Below are 22628 nucleotides of genomic sequence, written 5' to 3'. Positions count from 1 at the left end.
AAATTTTGCTTGGGGGCCAGATCAGGACCTCTAATTGGGCATCAGCCACCCTGCTATACAGGAAGCATTGTGGAATCCTGTCCTAAACAGAAACCATAACCTATTGGCACTTGGCCAAATTTTATAGCAAACTACTTACACTGGATGGCCCTGAGCCTGGGAATGATGGTAGGGCTGGCAGGAGGGCTGGAGCAGCTACTGATCAAACTTTTCCTTTTATCCATCGTTGGAGAAGCCTGTACAGTGAACTTGTGTTGGAAATCTGTTAATAAAACAAGACCTGATATACTCATTTGTCACTTCACTATGACATCACCTAAGGAAATGAATTCCTTCTTTCTGCTATAGCATTTTAGCAGCATTGTAATATGAATTTAAATTTAAATCCTCAGTGAGATGTACATTTTTCACTAAATGATCCAGTATGTATTTTTAGTGAATGCACTTTTTTCACACAAGCCCAAGAGGTGGTAATAATCAATATGTCTTTCTTTGTCAACAGTTGCAAAGAGTGTTTTGGCAGGTATGGCTAAAATTCTGTTTTCTACTCAGTTATAATAGGCACAGGAACCAGTGCCCAATACCCTGCCTGCTCCCAAACAAGAAGGTGACGATTAAACAAACAATTAAACTGTAGCCTGTAGACAAATCACAATGCATTTTCAGGTAATCTGCAAAAGTAAGATGAAAATGTTAGCGGTCTCTTGCAGAGTACACAGTGAAGAACGAAGAATTTATAAAAATGCATTATAGTTACAATGAAAAGCATGGGGAAGAGGTGGCTTAGTGGAAAAATGTTTGTTAACTTTGCACATACCCCATGTGATGATACATTTGCCAGTCAGATACGTATACTAAAAATGTATTTGTAGTAGTCCTTTTTAGATATTTCAACCACTGTCACCAAGCTCACACAGAGAATATTCTATATATATGTCTAGAAGGAAGCTACAGCAAACGATTACCATACTTTTCCATGTATACGACTATGCTTTTTTACTCTAAAATAACATTCAAAATCTGGGCTCATCTTATACATGGACAATATCTCCTCCCATTTTCTTAAATGGGAGTTCCCCAAAATAGGGGGTGTTTTACATGCAGGTGTCTTATAGACGGAAAAATACGGTATAGGAGTGCAAGACAGAACTTTGTTTAGCCCTGTTATACTGGAACGTACCAGAAGGGAGGCTGATGCGATTGCCATCTTTCAACTTGAGCCGGTTTTTCCTGAACTTGCCCATACGTTTTTTCACACGCGGCTTCTCCTGACACAGTTGGTGGATAATTATGTTGAGTTCCCTTTCCAATATGTCAATCTCCCGCTCTGCCAGCTCCTGCTCCCGTCGCCGCAGAAACTCCTCATGGTTCTTTTGCTCAACAGCAGCTCTGGTTAATTCTTCTTCCCATGTCCGCAGTTCCTGCAAGGAAACAAGGCAATATTCCAAATTAGAAGTATAATATATTACCTCAGTTGCCCACTGAAAAATGGCAGCAATTATGATTGGTAATCTTCTGCTCTTTAGTTCTAAGGCCTAAGAATGAAAACACTGGAAAAGGTTTACACTAGAGGTGAGGAAATGCATCTGGCTGGATCCTTAACTCTCCCACCTCATGGGCCAAATTTATCAACCACCTGGTGTCACCATGATATGACGTGACCTGTTTTCCTCCTGTGTGGTGCACAGCACTTTGAAACCCTGATAATCAGCTGTGTGGTACACAGCTCTCTGCAGGCACCAACCATCAACTCTATCTGCTGATGGATGGCCACACAGACTCGGCCCCGGACACACTGACCAGATGCTTGGAAGCTGTGGCTGGATAGTTTCGTGGGAGCCGACTGAAACGAAGTCCTTCGAAGACAGAGGTCCTATGGCTGGGTCAGGATGGCATGGGGATGAGGGGCAACTCCCTTCTCTTACGGGGGCCCAGTTAGTGCCATTGCCTTTCGTTAAGAGTTTGGGTGTAATCCTTGATGTCTCCCTTTCCATGGAGGCGCAGGTTACAGCAACAGCCAAGGTGACATTTTTCCACCTTCGCTGCATCAAGCAGTTGGTCCCTTAACTTTCCCGCCCTGACCTGGCCACAGTGATCCATGCGAGGGTCACCTCCAGGCTTGACTACTGCAATTTGCTCTATGTGGGACTGCCCTTGAAGCTGTCCCAGAAGCTCCAGCGGGTGCAGAATGCTGCAGCGAGGCTCCATATGGGGTCTCTGCCCTGGGAGCGTATTCACTCAGTGCTTTTCCAGCTGCACTGGCTCGCGGTGGAGTACAGGGTCAGATTTAAGGTGCTGATTTTGACCTTTAAAGCCCTTCACAGCCTAGGACCCACGTACCTACGGGACCGCCTCTCCCAGTATGCCCCACGGAGGACCTTAAGGTCCATAAATAGCAACACCCTAGTGGTCCCGGGCCCTAAGGAAGTTAGATTAGCTTCAACCAGAGCCAGGGCCTTTTCAACTCTGGCTCCGGCCTGGTGGAACGCTCTGTCTCAGGAGACCAGGGCCCTGCAGGATCTGATTTCTTTTCGCAGGGCCTGTAAGACAGAGTTGTTCCACCTGGCCTTTGGCTTGGAGCCAATTTGATTCCCTCCCCCTCTTTCTTTTTCCTTTCTCCTCCTGTGATGAGGATGCATTTTAATGTTTCAATATTTTAATGTTGTATTTTAATCTTGTTTTTAAGTTGTATTCATTCAACTTGTTTTTATTATTGCTTGTTAGCCGCCCTGAGCCTGGCCTTGGCTGGGGAGGGCGGGGTATAAATAAAAATTACGATTATTATTATTAACAGTCAAATGCTGCTACTTGAAAAGACACATGTAGCACACAATACACAACACTTTGCAGGTGCTACTGATCAGCTGATTGGTGGTGTCTGCAAACTCCTTGGTCCAGCCACATCTTCAACTTCCCCATGTTTAATTTCCCAGGGATAAATGGGGAGGCCTGGTGAGCCTAATTGGACTCACAGGTCCTCATCACTGTGCTGTCAAACACTGCAGAGAAATGGTAATCAGTGTGCTGTAGCTTCTGACGGTGGTTTAGTTGCGTATACGTATCATCTGAATAATAAGTCTAATTTATTTTTAAAAATAAAAGTCATCATATTGATCAGACTTTAAATATAGTACTACAGTGGTGCCTCGCAAGACGAAAAGAATCCGTTCTGTGATTCTCTCCGTCTAGCGGTTTTTTCATCTTGCGAAGCAAGCCCATTGACGGATTAGCGGATTAGCGCTATTAGTGGCTTTTAGCGGCTTATCTGCTTATCGGATCAGCTGATAAGTGTCTTAGCGGCTTAGAAAAAGGGGGGGAGGGGAAAAAACCCGCAGGAACTAAGACATTTTCGTCTTGTGAAGCAAGCCCATAGGAGATTCATTTTGCGAAGCACCTCCAAAACGGAAAACTCTTTCGTCTAGCGAGTTTTCCGTCTTGCGAGGCATTCATCTTGCGGGGCACCACTGTACTGGATTATGCCTGTCTACTTCAGTACAGTGGTGCCTCGCAAGACGAAATTAATCTGTTACGTGAGTCTCTTCGTCTTGCGAAGCAACCCTATTAGCGGCTTAGCGCTATTAGCGGTTTAGCGGCTATTAAAGGCTTAGCGGATTAGCGGCTAAAAGGCTATTAGCGGCTTAGCGGCTTAGAAAAAGGGGGGGGAGCAGGGGAAAATCGGAACACTCGCAAGACGTTTTCGTCTTGCAAAGCAAGCCCATAGGGAAAATCGTCTTGTGAAGCAGCTCAGAAACGGAAAACCCTTTCGTCTAGCGGGTTTTCCGTCTTGCGAGGCATTCGTCTTGCGGGGCACCACTGTATTCCACTTCTACCAGCAGACTGAGGAAGAAATCTGGAGGAATCACCTTTTTTACAACCTTCCTATGTTCTTTTGGCAAGTGCTCAGTCTTCAGGTAGAATTAGATCTTTCATGTAGCCAAATAGCACATAGTGTTACACAATATCTCATATTGATAATATCCTTAATTTTAACAAGAATTTGCTTTCAAAATTGAATATTCACTGGACATTTCCAAAAGATGTGAATATTGGCAGTTTCTGCTCGACAAATTTGTGAGTATACATTCACGCAAACCACTGACCCAAGATTTTATTTTATTTTATATTTATTTATATCCCGCCCTCCCCAGCCGAAGCCGGGCTCAGGGCGGCTAACAACAATAAAACAGTACAAAAGTACAGCACAAACAACACTCTAAAATCATTCATTATAAAATTAATTCGTATCAAGCCACTGGCAACCATTGGGCCAGAGCTCTGCGAAGATTGCCGAGGGAGGGAGTCAGGCTGTGCCCTGGCCAAAGGCGTGGTGGAACAGCTCTGTCTTGTAGGCCCTGCGGAAAGATGTCAAGTCCCGCAGGGCCCTAGTCTCTTGTGACAGAGTGTTCCACCAGATCGGAGCCACAGCCGAAAAAGCCCTGGCTCTAGTTGAGGCCAGCCTAACTTCTCTGTGGCCTGGGACCTTCAATATGTTTTTATTTGAAGACCGTAAGCTTCTCTGTGAGGCATACCAGGAGAGACAGTCCCGTAGGTACGAGGGTCCTAGGCCGTATAGGGCTTTAAAGGTTAAAACCAGCACCTTAAACCTGATCCTGTACTCCACCGGGAGCCAGTGCAGCTGGTATAGCACCGGGTGAATGTGATCTCGCAGCGAAGACCCAGTAAGGAGTCTCGCTGCAGCATTCTGCACCCGCTGGAGTTTCTGGGTCAGTCTCAAGGGCAGCCCCACGTAGAGCGAGTTACAATAATCCAGTCTGGAGGTGACCGTCGCGTGGATCACAGTGGCTAGCTCAGGGCGAGAGAGGTAAGGAGCCAACTGCTTAGCTTGGCGGAGATGGAAAAATGCTGCCTTTGTTATAGCTGCAATCTGCGCCTCCATGGAAAGGGAGGTGTCGAAGATTACACCCAAACTCTTAATGGACGGTGCTGGCACTAATTGTGCCCCCGCAAGAGATGGGAGTTGCCCCCCCAATCCCATATCATCCTGTCCCAGCCACAGGACCTCTGTCTTCAAAGGATTTAGCTTCAACCGGCTCCCACGTAGCCATACAGCCACAGCTTCCAAACATCTGGTCAGTGTGTCTGGGGCCGAGCCAGGATGGCCATCCATCAACAGATAGAGTTGGGTGTCATCGGCATACTGATGGCAACCCAGCCCAAAACTCCGGATAAGCTGGGCGAGGGGGCGCATAAAGATGTTGAAAAGCATCGGAGAGAGTATCGCACCCTGAGGTATTCCACACACCAAGGAGTGGCGCGATGACAATTCCCCCCCCAAGCGCCACCCCCTGTCCCGACCAGAGAGAAACGAGCGCAGCCATTGAAGGACTGTGGCCTGGATCCCCACGTCGGCAAGGCAGTGGTCCAGGAGTTCATGATCGACCATGTCGTAAGCTGCTGACAGATCTAAAAGAATCAGCAGCCCCGACCTGCCTCGATCCAGCTGTCTACGAAGATCATCTGTTAGGGCAACCAGAGCCGTCTCGGTCCCATGACCAGCACGGAAGCCAGACTGGAATGGATCCAGAGCCGATGTTTCATCCAGAAACCCACCAAGCTGTTCAGCAACCGCTCTCTCAATCACCTTACCCAGGAACGGAAGATTCGAAACCGGGCGGTAACTGGATAGATCTAAAGGATCTAATGATGTTTTCCTTAAGAGCGGGCGCACCACTGCCTCCTTCAGTTCCCCTGGGAATGTCCCCGTGCCAAGGGACAAATTGATGATATCCCCCAGGAGGGCCCGCACCTCGTCTGGACACGCTCTAATCAGCCAAGACGGGCATGGGTCGTGAGGACAGGTGGTGGGCTTTCCAGCTCGGAGGAGTCTGTCCACATCGGCTGGGGATATCCGGTTGAAGTGGTCCAATACTGGACCCGAGGACAGTCGAGGGGCCTCCAGTTCCTTTATTGTATTCAAATTGGGAGGGAGGTCATGGCGGAGCAACAAGACCTTCTCCGCAAAAAAGCTCGCAAATGCCTCACAGCTGTGTGTCAAATTGTTATTTAAATTTGGCTGTCCCTCAAGGGACGTTAAAGACCTGATTATACTAAATAATTGCGCCGGGCGAGAGCTAGCGAATGCAATGGAGGCCGAGAAGTAAGACTTCTTAGCAGCCTTCACGCCATCTCGTAGGTTTTCATGTTCTTGAGGCTCCGTCACGGGCACCCCGCCATACTTGCTCTAGCCGTCTGAGGTCCCGCTTCATTTTCCGGAGCTCCTCGGTAAACCATCGGCTCGCCACCTAAGCAGGGTGGGGGTGGAAAGTCAATCCAGGCTTTCAGAGCGTAGTGATCAGACCATGGCATCTTCATTGAAGGAGACATGATCACATCTATACCTAAGCCAAAGATCAAATCCAGCATGTGGCCTGCTTGATGCATTATTTCTACCAGCATTGCAAGATCAGCTCTGATTAAAATAAAATCACTTAATTAATATAAAATACAATAACAACATGCTTAGTATAAAATCAATATCCAGTGCCATTTACGTTTTCTTTGGCCCTGAGTTGGTCGAACATCTCCTGGATCTCAATCTTCCAATCTTCTTGCAAGGAATGGAATGAGTCCTTTGGCATTTCAAAGAAACCAGACTCCTCTATGTTGGTTAGATGGTTTAAAATATTGGCAAAGGAGGGCCTTGAATGAGGGTCAGCATTCCAACAATCTAAACAGATAAAGACAAGACAGAACAACAATCTACTTCAAAAGTTGCAAGGTTGCAAGAGTATTTCTGGGCCATGCCAATAACCTGTACTCTCTCAGTTGTTGATATCTTTAACCGTCTGGTCTACCACTCTTGAATTCATATGATTATACCCCATTTGCCAACTTTTTCTACACAACAGAATCCTAAATAATCTAAATTCTACACCAGAAACTAGCGCATTAGCATTATTACAACCATCTCTAAACAAAACGTCTTGTCATAGATCTCTCACATCATACCTACTTCGGCCCCATATTACAAAGCTTTCCAGAAATGATAATTAATGCACACCATTCTACATCAATTACTCACTTACAGGTTCTTAATGCCTAATTCAGAAAAGTAAATAATATACTCACCATAGTTTGCCCCATCATTCCTAACAGTAAGAAGTTTCACAAAAAAATACAGATAGGTAGCCGTGTTGGTCTGCCATAGTCAAAACAAAAAAATTCCTTCCGGTAGCACCTTAAAGACCAACTAAGTTAGTTCTTGGTATGAGCTTTCGTGTGCAAGCACACTTCTTCAGATACACATATATGTATCTGAAGAAGTGTGCTTGCACACGAAAGCTCATACCAAGAACTAACTTAGTTGGTCTTTAAGGTGCTACCGGAAGGAATTTTTTTGTTTTGACAAAAAAATACGTTGAATTTAATAAGGATCTACCTACACCTCTGACTTTATACATTTCCTTACACAAATTTGAAATTACCTAAACCAGGGTGGTCCAATGCATGGCCCTAGGCCTTTTTTGGTTCCCCTCAGCAACATTTGCCCATGAGTGTAGCCATGATTTTTGTTAGGGGGAAGGCTTTTTGGGGGGGCAGAACCTCAGATTTTATTGATTTGTATTGATTTAGGGGGGCAGCTGTCCCCTAACCTCCCACCCTTAGCTACGCCCTTAGCTACGCCCATGCATTTGACTCCTGCAGACCTTTAAAAAAAAATTATTAATTTTTCAACAGTTTAAACACAACACTACAGAAAACAAAAAATACAATACAATACAATACAATACAAAAAACACTACAAAACACTAACACAAACAACTAACAAAACAAAAACCATTTAAAACACAATCCAATTTCAATATCTTATCTTTCATTCACTTATTTCCACGACCTCCTCACACCTCCCTTTTTGTATTCCACTTCTATTAATTGTTTCAGCAATTCCTTTCCATCTTCCTCTGTTTTCTATCCTATAATTATCTTAACACATTCTAACCTTATTTTTCCCTTTAATACTCTATTACTCTATCTATACTTAATTCCTTATAACATTTATACTAAAGCCATATAACTTCATTCCAACATTTTTCTAACATTCATTAATTTTACAGTATTTCTGTAAATAGTCTTTAAACTTTTTCCAGTCTTCTTCCACCGATTCTTCTCCCTGGTCTCGGATTCTGCCAGTCATTTCCGCCAGTTCCATATAGTCCATCAACTTCATCTGCCATTCTTCCTGGGTGGGTAAATCTTGTGTCTTCCAATACTTCGCAATGAGTATTCTTGCTGCTGTTGTTGCATACATAAAAAAAGTTCTATCCTTCTTTGGCACCAATTGGCCGACCATGCCCAGGAGAAAGGCCTCTGGTTTCTTAAGAAAAGTATATTTAAATATCTTTTTCATTTCGTTATAAATCATCTCCCAGAATGTCTTAATCCTTGGGCATGTCCACCAAAGGTGAAAGAATGTACCTTCAGTCTCATTACATTTCCAACATTTATTGTCGGGCAAATGGTAAATTTTTGCAAGCTTGACTGGTGTCATGTACCGCCTATAAATCATTTTCATTAAATTTTCTCTTAAGGCATTACATGCCGTGAATTTCATACCTGTGGTCCATAACTGTTCCCAGTCAGCCATCATTATGTTATGTCCAACATCTTGTGCCCATTTAATCATAGCTGATTTCTCCGTTTCATCCTGAGTATTCCATTTCAACAGCAAGTTATACATTCTTGACAAATTCTTAATTTTTGGATCCAACAATTCTGTTTCCAATTTTGATTTTTCCACCTGGAAGCCAACTATTTTGTCAAAATTGTAAGCCTCCATTATTTGGTAATAATGGAGCCAATCTCGCACTTTGTTTTTCAATTTTTCAAAGCTCTGCAATTTTATTCTGTCTCCATCTTGTTCCAAAATTTCCCAATATTTCGGCCATTTGGCCTCCATATTGAGTTTTTTCTGTGCCTTCGCTTCCATTGGTGACAGCCATCTTGGAGTTCTCTTTTCTAACAAATCCTTATATCTTATCCAAACATTAAACAGTGCTTTTCTTACAATATGGTTTTTAAACGCTTTATGTGCTTTTACCTTATCGTACCACAAATATGCATGCCAGCCAAATGCATTATTAAAACCTTCTAAATCCAACACACCTGTGTTTTCAAGAAGCAGCCATTCTCTCAGCCAGCAAAAAGCAGCTGATTCATAATAAAGTTTAAGGTCTGGCAGGGCAAATCCACCTCTTTCTTTAGCATCAGTTAATATCTTAAATTTTATTTGAGGCTTCTTGCCCTGCCAAACAAATCTGGAAATATCTTTCTGCCACTTCTTGAAACAATCCATCTTATCCAAAATTTGCAATGTTTGAAACAAAAACAACATCCTTGGCAGCACGTTCATTTTTATCACAGCAATTTGGCCTAACAATGATAACTTCAAATTTGTCCATATTTCTAAATCCTTTTTCACTTCAGTCCAACATTTTTCATAATTATCCTTAAATAAATTCACATTTTTTGCAGTCATGTTAACCCCTAAGTATTTCACTTTCCTAACCAATGTTAGTCCTGTCTCCTCCTGAAATTTCTCTCTCTCATTCACAGTTAAGTTTTTCTCCTGCAGACCTTGTGCTTCCTTCCCAAAGCCAGGTAAGCGAGGCATTGGGCTCTGGGAAGGACATGTGTGGGCTCTGACAGGGCCATAGAGTTCTCCCACCTCCTTCCCAAAGTCTAGTTAGTGCTTTCCCAACTTGTCTCGTGCCTTGCCTAATTACGCTTTAGGAAAGCAGTACAAGGGATGTGCAGGGTCCCCCATCACCTGTGCAACAAGGCAGTATGAGGCCCACAGGTTCTATGTCAAAGCACTCTTGCAGCCAACTTGGTATGAAAAGTTGGGCCGCCCTGATTTAAATACAGCTGAGTTCTTACTTAATATCTTACTTGATTTCTAGTAAACATCCATGTTATTAAACCCACTGATTTCCATACGGTTGTGCTTATAAAACTTCTGAAAGAATACTTGTTAAAGCAGAATCCCAGTAGTTATGTGAGTTTGTTACCTATCCTACAGAATATGCAAAAACTATGAAAATGAATGGTTTTTGGCGTCTCAGTTACAGTTGTCATCAGTAACAATTTAGCTTGTTTTTATTTCTACTTCAGTTGTTAACTGGTCCCTGAACAGTGCAGTAAAACAAGATGAGAGAAAGGAAACAAGGCCCTGCATTATTACAGGGTTCTTTTGGCTCACTTCATTTTTATTTTAATATATTCAATAGTGTAACAAAGCAGCATGGTTGTTGTTATTTGAGAGTCATGCAATGCAGAACAGAGAACTACTAATGATCCACACAAGCATACCTACATTTAAAAGCCATTTAAATTGGATGGTCCCATGGACCAAGTCCCCATTTCGCTTTGGTTTTTCTTCACTGGGTTTTGTTTTCCACTATTGTGTCATAATTTAAAAAGCACCAAGAACTTCAAGGGCCTCATTTTGGATATTCAGATAGAAATATTTATACAAACCTTTAATTAAGAAAAATAATGGTTAAAGATGCAATCATAACCCCACTTATCTAGGAATAAGCCACATTGAATTCAATAGGACTTATTAACAGGAGTAGACATAGTTAGGATTGCACTGTTAATTGGATCAAAAGTGCCACAGAAAGGGGGGGGGTTGCTACTCATAGCTGTCAACGTTTCCCTTTTTTAAAGGGAAATTCCCTTATTCCGAATAGGATTCCTTGCAAGAAAGGGGAAAAGTTGACAGCTATGGTGCTACTTTTTTTGCAATTTTTCCTATTCTTTTCTCCCCTGTTATTAACCAGTTACTGGCAATCAGCAAAACAGACATATCCTGAAGCAGCATTGTGCCTGCCTCTTTGCATCAGGATTACGACAAGAAAGGAAACATGGCATACTGTAAAACGAAGTGCTGCTGCCAACAAAATGCATGAGTGAGTAAGCAGGATAACTACAATGCAGGTGGCCTGTGCCTTTTCAGTTCCCCAGGCTTGAAACTGTCACAGTATTTGCACTAATGAGGATTGCAGTGATATCCAAAAACCTCTTTATAGACAAGAAGGCATGTTTGGTATTGTTAGCTTAGTGAAGCCCACCAGCGTAGTTAATGGAAGAACAAAATAAAAACTGAAGTTACACAGTGAGAGAATTAATGGGTTTGAGCAGCACTTTATAAAAGGTCTGAAGTTATAAACAAGATCTTCATCTAGTTTTATTATTTAAAAATCTTGAAATAACTGCAATGCATTCCTCAGTTCTAGTATAAACCACAAGAAGCCCTTTTGTATTTAAAGAAATAATGTCATCTCTATTCTCAACTAATTTTGGTTTTAAAATTAAGACTAGTGGCCTATTGCTATAAACTTAAAATGTTCAATATTTTCTTTGGTTCTCAAAAGTGAACACAATGCATTATATAAACTGTGTAATAAAACAAACAAGTCGGACCTGCAACAAAACATCACACTGTGGAGTGCTTCCATTCAGGGCTCCAGTCAGCCACTAACAACTTCTTAAAGCACACTCCATGCCACCTCCAATTTTCTATCTCTTGCTCTCATCAAATCAATGTTCTGTGCCCACTGAGTATGCTCAGGCTTTATTGAATGGTTTGGGGTGTTTCCCCCTCACCTTCATTTTTTTCTCTCCCCCCCCCCCCGAACTTCTGGAAACCTTGGGTTCCTCAAGCCAGTCGACAAAAGTCTTACAGTGCAATGCTGTTTATGTTTAGTCAGAAGTAAGTTAAACTGTTCAGTGAGATTTACAAGTATACCGAAATATTTTTCTGGGCACTGTTGGGGGGAAAATGTACTCATGTCAAAATTCACAACAAAGATAGTAATTCAAAAGCCGTATAAATGTAATTGCTTTCATGACAGTATAACTTGCCAACGGAGAATTGTAGGTTTATATATGCAGCCTTTAGGAGTCAATAATGGATTACATCGAGTGCAACTCAAATCCTGGCACAATCTTTACTAGGTGCAAAAGCTTCATCCATATAGCAATCTGCTATTGCAGCAGAATACATACAGTAGAAGAACAGCTTTCTTAAGAACATAACAGACTCCTGGATCAGGCCAATGGTCTATCTTTTCCAGCATCCTATTCTCACAGTGGCCAACCAGAGGCCTGTGGGAAGCCTGCAGACAAGAGCACAACAGTATTCTGCCCACCTGTCATTTCTGGAAACTGGTATTAGTAGTCAAAGTAAACAACATACTACCTACTTGGCTGAAAAACTACAGAAGCCAAATTGTTTTGCATCTTCATAAAATCAGTACTGTACTGAACTGTGTCCCAATAGTAGCATGTATCTTGTCAGGTCCAATGCAGTCAACACTTACCTTCCATCAGTCTGGCAAAAGGTTCCGGGCAGGTTGAAGGGATAGGAAGGGCAAGTTTATTCATGGCAACACCATATGCTACTGCTAGGCCATCAATTCCTCGAAATGGTACTTCCCCAGTTAGTAGTTCCCAAAGCAACACACCATAGCTATGAAAAGAAAAGTTTAATAATGTAATTCTCCCTTAAAACCAGCCAATTCTCCTAGAAGTGACAGCAGCAATTAAATACACATGGATGTAATGAATGAGTTCTGTGGAGATGTCACAGAGGGGATGGTCAGATCCTGAGTCGTTTGGGGAGCTGGATGAACTGGTAAGGGTCCTAGGGGAATGGGGGAGGCGAAACCGGGACTCCAGGAAGTGTCTGAACCTAGGTAGAGGGCCTGTATTCTGGAAGATAGACAGGTACATCCAAGCAGGTTGGTGAAGGAAATGTTCCACCCCTGTGACATCAAACATCCCTGCCCAGATACCTCTGCATCTTTTTGTCTAGGGAGGGAGGAGCCTCCCCTCCTTCTAGGGAGGCAACTGAGAGTAAATCAGATGCTGAGCTGCACCAACACCACCTTCCTTGACAAAGAGGCACCTCAGAGACCAAATCTGTTTACTTGCCCAGTGTCCAGATTATGGCTACTGTGCCTGCCACGATATTCAAAAGGAAGATGCTAGCGGCATGGCACTGCTGGATCAACATCCTAGTTTGAATCAGCCTTGTGTCTACACCTCATATGTATCTGCTTCACCTTATAACCTGTGCCATGACCATGTACCAATCCTATTTATGAACTGAAGCCTTTGGCAGAAACAGAACTGGGAATTTTTAGTTCTTTGCCCAGCAATGAGGGCCAAGATAATGGACAAAAGGTTAACACTATAAATATAATACCTACACTATAAATATAAAGACAATACTTGGAACAAAACTGGAACATCGGGTTTTTTTAAAAAGGGCATTTTGGCATTTTACTGATTTGGTGATTCCAAGTTTTATCACCTTTGACAAAAAATGTATGAGTCAGCAAGTTTCATGCTAGAAAGAAGGGTATCTATTTTAAGTAACTGACGTGAACCTGTGCCTGTTGGTAGTTTGTCTATTCTTAATACAGAAAACTAATGTATAAGCCAATGTACATCTAAATAAAAGTGTAAGAATTTAGAACAAAGCAGTCAGAAGCACAGAAAAAAACAGTATCAAAACAAGATGTGGGGGGAGCGATGTTTTCGTAAATCAACTGTTTAGGAATTCTCTTCAACAAGTAAACATAATTTCAAGCACAGAAAGTTAAATGAGGTATCCAGGAGCTACAAGTTAACATTCCAATGTGTTTAGTGCCAATATACTTACCTCCACACATCACTGCCTTTAGAAAACATGGAGGAACGGATGACCTCAGGAGCCATCCAAGCATACGTCCCAGCAGCACTCATTTTAGTCGTCCTATGCCATTCTCTGGCTAAGCCAAAATCTGTGATCTTCAAGTTCTTGTTGTTTAGATCTCCATTTTCCACTTTCTCAAGTATCAATACTGGCACACAGGGAGGAAAAAGGTTAATGTTTAGTGAACATACAATTTCTACTTAATGCTTCCTCGAAAAAAAAAGTCAAATTTTAGATCTTGTCCATAGGTGCAGGGTTGGGTGGGGTGAAGAAGTGACAGAAGCTCTGCTACTGCACATGTCACACTGAATGTGTCTAAAGTATAAGGGTAGAGGAGAATTTCATTTGCTCAGCATTTTTATTTAAGGTTATTTTTAAATTGCTTGATATATAAAATCTCTAAGTAGTGTACACCAAATTATGAACACAAATATTACAAAAATATACCATAAAACAATCAATACAAGCTGCTGATAAATATGCTATTATCTGTACCATCATTAAATCATAATCAATACCATTCTTAAGGAAATCAACCTAATTCACATCTCCCCTAATGGGAATGTAACAGACAAGAAATGCACTTATATTACAACTCTATGATTCTATGAGATAGCAATGAGAAATATATCTGGCCTCTATGAGATATCCATCTCTACTAAAGAGGCTCTCTGGAACACAGACAAAGTGGGTAGAAAGTGTCATTCCTGGCAAGCAAAAAGCCAGGCTGAGAACTAAGACACCAGCAAAGCAGCAGGCTGTACTCCTATGAACTTCCCACTATACTATAAGGACAAATACCCAACATCAAGACACTGTATGGTAAAACATTTGAATATTGCAAACTTACTGGGGATTTTTAATAACTTTGAAGATTAAGATGATGATTAAATCACCCTTTATCCAAAGATCACAGGGTGGTTCACAACATATACAAAATACATAATAAAACAAAAACAGCCCCAAAGACATTTAAAATGCCATAGAATGTTAATCAGTCAAAGGTCTGGTTGAAGAGAAACATTTTTGTGGTAACTCCTGCAAATCGTTGGATATCTTATTTATAAAGTCTGAAAAATTTCATTTTTTAATTAGATTTGTCAAACAGTCATCTGTTAAGTACACTTTTTAAATACCTTTCTATAGAGGTAAGATGGAGGGGATAGAAACAAAGTTTTCACTTTAAAATAGTTAATTTTAAAAATAAAATAAAAACTGATTTAAATTGGGGGGGGGGCAGGATTGAAAACATTATGCTTTGCTTTTAAGATACAAAGCCTGAGATTGAGAGAGCCCTAAATCTATTTGCTTTTTCTACAAATCTCATCCACCAACTCAATGCATTCTCAGGCTGTCAGTCTTAGTAACAGCAACAGAACTTGAGGGAAAAGAAGCTCTTTGGGTATACAAGGCCCAAGTCATTAAGAGCTGCATAGATTTGAAGAGTGTGTCTTGAGTTGTACCCAGGAAAGCTATAGGAATTTGAAGCAGACACTGAGGCACTGATGTAATCTGCTCCTTACAAACCACTCTCTGGCAGGATGCCAAGCTATGTATACCTCAGCCCAGTGTACCTGAAGGAGCGTCTCTACCCCCATCGTTCAGCCTGGATACTGAGATCCAGTTCTGAGCGCCTTCTGGAGGTTCCCTCACTGCGAGAAGTGAAATGAATGAATGAATCTTTATTTGCGTCAGCCATCGGCCATAGCAATAAAACAACAATACAGTATACAAAGAATAGAAATAAAAAGTCAATTATATAAAATACATTTTAGGGTTTTGAAACTGCGAGAAGTGAGGTTACAGGGAACCAGGCCTTCTTGGTAGAGGCACCCGCCTTGTGGAATGCCATTCCATCAGATGTCAAGGAAATAAACAACTATCTGACTTTTAGAAGGCATCTGAAGGCAGCCCTGTTTATTTTTTATTTTTTATAAAATTTTTATTGGTTTTACAGAGTTTTTAAAAAACAAACAAACACTTAAAGAGACAAACATACACGTATAGTTTCAAACATATTTTCATAAACCTCTTTTCTTGGACTTCCCCATACCCCCCCTTTCTGCATCCCAATGTCCATAATCTCATAGCAACTCCCAATTGTTACTTTCCAACCTCTGTCATCTTAGTCCTCTTTGTGTTCTGACCTTATATCACTGTACCCCTTTGTTTCTAGAAACCACAACATTTTAACATTCATTAAGTTTATAGTAGTCCTTAAGATAACTTTTAAATTTTCTCCATTCTTCTTCCACCGTCTCTTTTCGCTGGTCACGGATTCTGCCTGTCATCTCGGCCAATGTCATATAGTCCATCACTTTCATCTGCCATTCTTCCAGAGTGGGTAAATCTTGTGTCTTCCAATACTTTGCGATGAGTATTCTTGCTGCTGTTGTAGCGTACATAAAAAAGTTCTATCCTTCTTTGTCACCAGTTGGCCGACAATGCCCAAGAGAAAGGCCTCTGGTTTTTTAGGAAAAGTACATTTAAGTACCTTTTTCATTTCATTATAGATCGTTTCCCAGAAGGCCTTAATCTTCGGGCATGTCCACCAAAGGTGGTAGAAGGTACCTTCAGTCTCTTTACACTTCCAACATTTGTTATCGGGCAAATGATAGATTTTTGCCAGCTTGACTGGGGTCATGTACCACCTATAAACCATTTTCATAATGTTTTCCTTTAAGGCATTACATGCCGTAAATTTAATGCCGGTGTTCCATAACCATTCCCAGTCAGCTGACATAATGTTATGTCCAACATCCTGTGCCCACTTAATCATAACCGATTTAACTGTTTCATCCTGTGTACTCCATTTCAGCAACAAGTTATACATTCTGGATAAATTCTTAGTATTGGGTTCTAACAGTTCGGTTTCTAGTTTTGATTTTTCCACCTGGAAACCAATTTTCCTGTCCTGTTTGTAAAATTCCATTATTTGACGATATTGAAACCAATTTTGTACTTTATGTTTCAGTTTCTCATGACTTTGTAGTTTGAACTTATCTCCATCCTGTTCTAAAATTTCCCAATACTTCGGCCATCCGACCTCCATATTGAGTTTCTTCACTGCTTTAGCCTCCACTGGTGACACCCATCTAGGGGTTTTGTTTTCCAATAGATCTTTATATCTTATCCAAACATTAAATAATGCTTTTCTGACAATGTGATTTTTAAAGGCACTGTTAACTTTGTCATACCATAGATATGCATGCCAACCAAAAGCATTATTGAAACCTTCCAGATCCAAAATGTCCGTGTTCTCGAGGAGCATCCATTCTTTCAGCCAGCAGAAAGCTGCTGCCTCATAGTACAATTTTAAGTCCGGCAGGGCAAACCCTCCTCTTTCTTTAGCATCTGTCAATATTTTAAATTTAATTCTGGGCTTTTTGCCCTGCCAGACAAATTTCGAAATATCTTTCTGCCACCTCTTGAAGCATTCCATCTTGTCAAGAATCTGCAAGGTCTGAAACAGAAATAGCATTCTAGGCAGTACATTCATTTTAATCACTGCGATTCGGCCTAACATTGACAATTTCAAATTTGCCCATATTTCTAGATCTTTTTTAATTTCTGACCAACATTTTTCATAATTGTCCTTATACAAATTCACATTTTTAGATGTTAAGTAAACCCCTAGGTATTTCACCTTCTTGACCACTGTCAACCCTGTCTCCTCTTGGAATTTCTCCTTTTCCATATCTGTTAAATTTTTCCCTAAAACTTTGGTTTTTTGTTTATTCAACTTAAATCCAGCTACCTGGCCAAACTGTTGTATTATTTCTAAAACCTTTTTCGTACTAGTGTTTGGCTCTTGCAAAGTCAATACTAAGTCATCTGCAAACGCTCTTAACTTGTAATGTTTAGCTCCGACCTGCACTCCTTTAACCTGCTGGTCATTTCTTATCATGTTCAGCAACACCTCCAGAACTGAGATAAAAAGTAATGGGGAAATTGGGCACCCCTGTCGTGTTCCTTTTTCTATCTTAAGTTCCTCAGTCACTACATTGTTTACAATCAGGCAGCCCTGTTTAGGGTAGTTTTTAACGTTCGATGTTTTAGCGTGTTTTTATTGTTCTGTTGAAAGACACCCAGAGTGGCTGGGGAAACCCAGCCAGATGGGCAGGGTATAAAAATATTTTTTTATTTTTTTAATGTACCAGTTGACGCCAGTAAATGGCGCCTTGGGGACAACACTCTACAGCAGCCAACCTGGAATTTCCCAAAGGCTCCAACTCCCATCAACCTGAGTGCCAGCATAGCCAGTGGTAAGGAATGATTGGAGGTGCAGTCCAAAGGATCTGGAAAATGCCAGGTTGGGAAACATTACGCTACAGTAGTCCAACAGGACTTCAAGGTAACAAAAGAAACAAATGAAATCCCTACTAAATATTTCCCTGTGGTGCAGTTCTGTTATCCCCAACCTATGCTTTTAAGATTGCTCAGTTTCCAGAGTCCAATTATGGCCACTTTGGCTGCTTTCAGTTTCTGGCCCCTGGGCATTATTTTGGTTAAAGTACTGCACTTGAATTAGAAAATGCTGGGGATGCCATGCACAAAATGGCTCCCATGGAAGCATGACATAACACGAATTAGAGAGACAACAACCCCAATAGCTGACTTCCCATGGTAAGCATAAGCTTATGCGCTGCTAGCCCAGATTATGGCTCTCTCTCACTTTCATATGCAAACATACACAAACACAAACAAACACACGCCACACAAAAAGAAAAGCTGAGAGACTGGAACACCTGCCCAGAGTGCCAACAGAAGCCTTCATAGGCACCATGGTGCCCACAGGCACTGGATTGGTGACCCTTGGTTTAGAACCTAAAATGGTTGAAGACAACTGATCTAGGCCACTAGGACCACACATAGAATTTTAGAGTTGGAAGGGACGCCGAGGGTTATCTAGTTTAACCCCCTGCAATTCAGGAATCTCAACTAGATCATACATGGAAGATGGCCATTATATCTCCTCTCAATCTCCTCTTTATCAGGCTAAACATACCCAATTCCCTCAACTGTTCCTCATAAGGCTTGGTTTCCACACCCTTATCATCTTGGTTACCTTCTGCACACATTCCAGCTTGTCATATTCTTCTTAAATTGAGGAATGAGGACATGATGGGACCTTATGGAATAATGAATACCCATTAATGAAAGTCCTTTCCGTAAGATCCTGTTCAAACTTAACTTTAGTGAAAAGCTGAGATAAAGCGATATTCTGTTCTTTAACCTGAAATGCTTCCATTTACACCAACAAAATGCCAATGTAACTGCACGCTGACACAGATATGTGACTGCAGATATTTTGGATAGATGCAGCTAAACAAAAGCAGATTCAAAGCCAAAGCTCCATCTACAAACTTCCCATCTAAAAGGCATCTTACCCAAGAGGGATCACAGTGATCCTGCAAAAGAATCCTTTGGCAAAATAATCCTTTGGCAACTTGCATTTCACTGCACTTTAGCTGCCTGTGCTGCTTCATAGTTATCCATTTTTCATCTGCCTCTCCTATTGCTGAAACACAACACCAAAATGAATTGTGATAGATAGTAAATTGCATGCAGTGATGTCAGCAGAATCCATGGAGTAAGACAGAGAGAGGATACTGAGTAGCAGTAAGTTCAATGCAGTTTCAATGAAGCATATTTACTCCTTTAAAAATGATATGAAGCTGTTAGAAAAACTAGCAGAGCCAGTTAGAAAATATCATCATAGGAGGACCAACTAAAATATTATAGAGTAGAAAACAGCCTCTGTCTCAGTTTTCATGGCTGAGGCACTTGGAGAAGGGTGCCAATTATTTCAGCAGAATGGCAATATATGGAAAGCAAGCATTTCTTCAGGTATGCTTGTAACCATAAGCATCAGGACTCTGGATAACTTAATCCTTCCTCCTGGGTGGAACCAATAAAAATCACTTTTTTAAAAGATAAAAAAAAAAATATTTTCAAAATGGCAAAGTCACTTCTGGTAGAAACAATGTTGAGACTAGGACAGGCAGGGGAAAGGATTCATTTCATTGTTTTATATCCCACCTTTCCTTCAAAGAGCTCAAGGCAACATACATGCACCCTCACCCAAATTTCATCCTAAAACCCTATGAAATTAGTCCACATCTCTCAGCCTAATTTACCATTTAGTAATCTCCATAGCTGAGTAGAAAACTGAATCAGGATCTCCCTAGTCTACTATGACATTCTAATCACTACATCAAGCTGCCTCTACAATGATTAAACTCTTACTCCCCATTTCCTGATGCTGCTTATGCTACCCACAAAGGCTATTATTTACATTTTTTATGCTTGCAAATGTTTAATGAATTCACACAATTAGCATCATATTAACTTGGGTAATTAGGCTCCAAATTCATTCAATATAATACAAGGTAGGGCTCCAGACACCTTCCTAAACTTTGCTACAGAACTATCTGTCATCAAGTAGAAATGGATATGAGTAATTTTATCCTCAAAATCTTTAGCAAACATGTCACAGCATACTTCTGAGGGTTCTTTCACCTTGACAATCCATCTGTGAGACTGTTAAACCACAGAGAAAAGTTCCAATGGATAATGCCCTGAGAATACGCACGCAGTGGAGAAAAACTGTTTTTCAACTCTATTATTGCCACAAAGTAGGTTAAAAACGAAAACTCTGTTTGGTTGCATCCTCACTGAGTTTTGGGGTGGTTCATAGCCCCCAGTTCACTGGTAAAGTAGGGTGCCAATCAGACTTTGTACATGTCTGCATTATAAGCTGTGTTTTAAGCTGTATTTTAAGCCGTATTTTAATTAACTGTTTGTTTGTTTGTTGTTTTCTATTACGTTTTATTGTAATTCATATTTGGTGTTAGCAGCTCTGAGCCGAGCCCTGGCCGGGGAGGGTGGGGTATAAATAAATAATAATAATAATAATAATAATAATAATAATAATAATAATAATTATTATTATTATTATTATTATTATTACTACTATTATTATTTCTTGAATAATATGGGGAACTAAAACAATAACAGGAACTGAGAACTGTTATACTTAAGCTGTTTTAGGGCAATTTGTCAAATTCTACCTGTGCTTATCAGGTATGCATTTCATTTTACAACTAAGGAAGTTCACAACTGTTCTATTGCAATACTTAAGTCTGTAGCCCTAAAAATTTTACATCAACATTCTTACTCTACCAGCCTGCCAATATGCTACCATGAAACACAAAGTTGTCAACATATTAAAAGACATGCACTCTAATTATCATGTATAGAAGGTCTTCAACTATCCTATTTCAGAAATGGCAATTCAAACATTAAGATTTTGTGCAACAATATGAAAGCATTAGAGGTTGAGGAGTCTTCCCAAAGCAGTATGCAAAGAAATTAGAGCTCCTATTCACCTGTTCTTAAACAGATGGAATTACTTTGGTAGAACAATTTCTGATTACATTGGTGCCCCGCAAGACGAATGCCTCGCAAGACGGAAAACTCGCTAGACGAAAGAGTTTTCCGTTTTGGAGGTGCTTCGCAAAATGAATTTCCTATGGGCTTGCTTCGCAAGACGACAATGTCTTGCGAGTTCCTGCTGGTTTTTTCCCCTCCCCCCTTTTTTCTAAGCCGCTAAGCCGCTTATCAGCTGATCCGATCAGCAGATAAGCTGCTAAAAGCCGCTAAAAGCTGCTAATAGCGCTAATCCACTAATCCGTCAATGGGCTTGCTTCACAAGACGAAAAAACCGCTAGACGAAGAGAATCACAGAATGGATTCTTTTCGTCTTGCGAGGCACCACTGTACTCCTATGGAGATTAATCAGACACTTCAAAGAGGAAAATAATGCTTAATATATAGGTTAAATTCCAGTTTGGCAGCCACTTTACACAGTAGACCTACAACTTACACTCTTTTAACCTGTGCGCATTCAGCTTTACACACCTAGCAAAAAATAATGTATATTTTTAAGGGATGGACGTCCAGGAAAAAAAAACTTTGGCAATCCCACCCACCACTGCACCCAATGTGTTTGACTATATGCAATTTTAACTTTATGTGCTAGCCCCAGAACGTAACCCCAGCATAAGTTGTGGGTCTATTGTACAGTACTGGAGACATACTTGTTCTAAATTAGAACAAGCCCACATTTAACCAATTATGAACTAAGAACAGGAATATGCCAGTTTTGCAAGTGAGTTCACAGAAGTAACTCTTGCTCACTTACCTACCAAGTGTATCCCCATTGTAACTTAATGACAATCCTTACCTACTGCAGGTGACCACACAAGTGGCTGTTTAAGAGCCTGAACCCCATCTTCAGAAACAAATTTGGGATGAAAATCCCAGCAGCTAATTTGTTATTGCAAAGCAGAACAGAGTTATTTGCAGGTGAGAAGTAGCAAACAAGTGCCTAAACTTTTTCCTGTACACTTCTTCCCAACCAGACTACCTGGTACTCCAAGATTCACATCTGTTGCCAGAAAAAGCTAATGATATTATTTTTCCTAAAGTGTTGCCCTTAAGATACTTTTACTCCTATATCCAGATTCATGTACTGTGGAGAAATAAAATGAAGACAGAGAACTTTGAAAAAATGTATGATGTCTGCTTTGCAACTATGAGGGACAGAAACTGGATTTAAACAAAAAATTGTGGCCACTTTGTTACACACTATGGATAAGGACATGTCACAGCTTCTTGCTTGTAGTGGAATTTGTCACATTCACTTCATGTAATGTGGCAAAAATAATGCTACTGAGCACAACTGTTGTAGCCCTACTATACTTTGCTAGAAAACCTATTTGGTCATGTTTTGTAGTTTGATATTGAATTTCACAGATATTTAACTAACTAGTTTTACAGAAAAAAGGTTATTTAGTCACATCTCTTATCCAAAGTTGTGAAAATGTGAACACATCTTATG

At 40.9% G+C, this 22628-nt stretch overlaps 1 protein-coding gene and 1 long non-coding RNA gene across 3 annotated transcripts in view; one reads left to right on the top strand and one right to left on the bottom strand.

Moving 5' to 3' along the window:
- The window catches only part of LOC310710401, a 32549-nt gene extending 31907 nt beyond the window's left edge, over positions 1 to 642 (top strand). The window contains exon 5 of the long non-coding RNA XR_014528039.1: positions 503 to 642. This is a non-coding gene — a long non-coding RNA (uncharacterized lncRNA). The remainder of the gene's footprint in view (positions 1 to 502) is intronic.
- MAP3K9 (mitogen-activated protein kinase kinase kinase 9) overlaps positions 1 to 22628 on the bottom strand; it is a 92832-nt gene that overhangs the window by 61372 nt on the left and 8832 nt on the right. For both annotated transcript variants that reach the window (XM_083506424.1, XM_083506423.1), the window contains exons 3-7: positions 13691 to 13871; positions 12345 to 12493; positions 6513 to 6688; positions 1181 to 1421; positions 140 to 262 (exon numbers count right to left, since the gene is read on the bottom strand). In XM_083506424.1, the coding sequence (XP_083362550.1) occupies positions 140 to 262; positions 1181 to 1421; positions 6513 to 6688; positions 12345 to 12493; positions 13691 to 13871 (870 nt within the window). The remainder of the gene's footprint in view (positions 1 to 139; positions 263 to 1180; positions 1422 to 6512; positions 6689 to 12344; positions 12494 to 13690; positions 13872 to 22628) is intronic.

Source organism: Podarcis liolepis (genome assembly GCF_965112155.1).
Source record: "Podarcis liolepis genome assembly, chromosome: 1".
NCBI lineage: Eukaryota > Metazoa > Chordata > Lepidosauria > Squamata > Lacertidae > Podarcis > Podarcis liolepis.
Note: the sequence above shows the minus strand (reverse complement) of the source record. Positions and strands in the feature narration are given on the sequence as shown.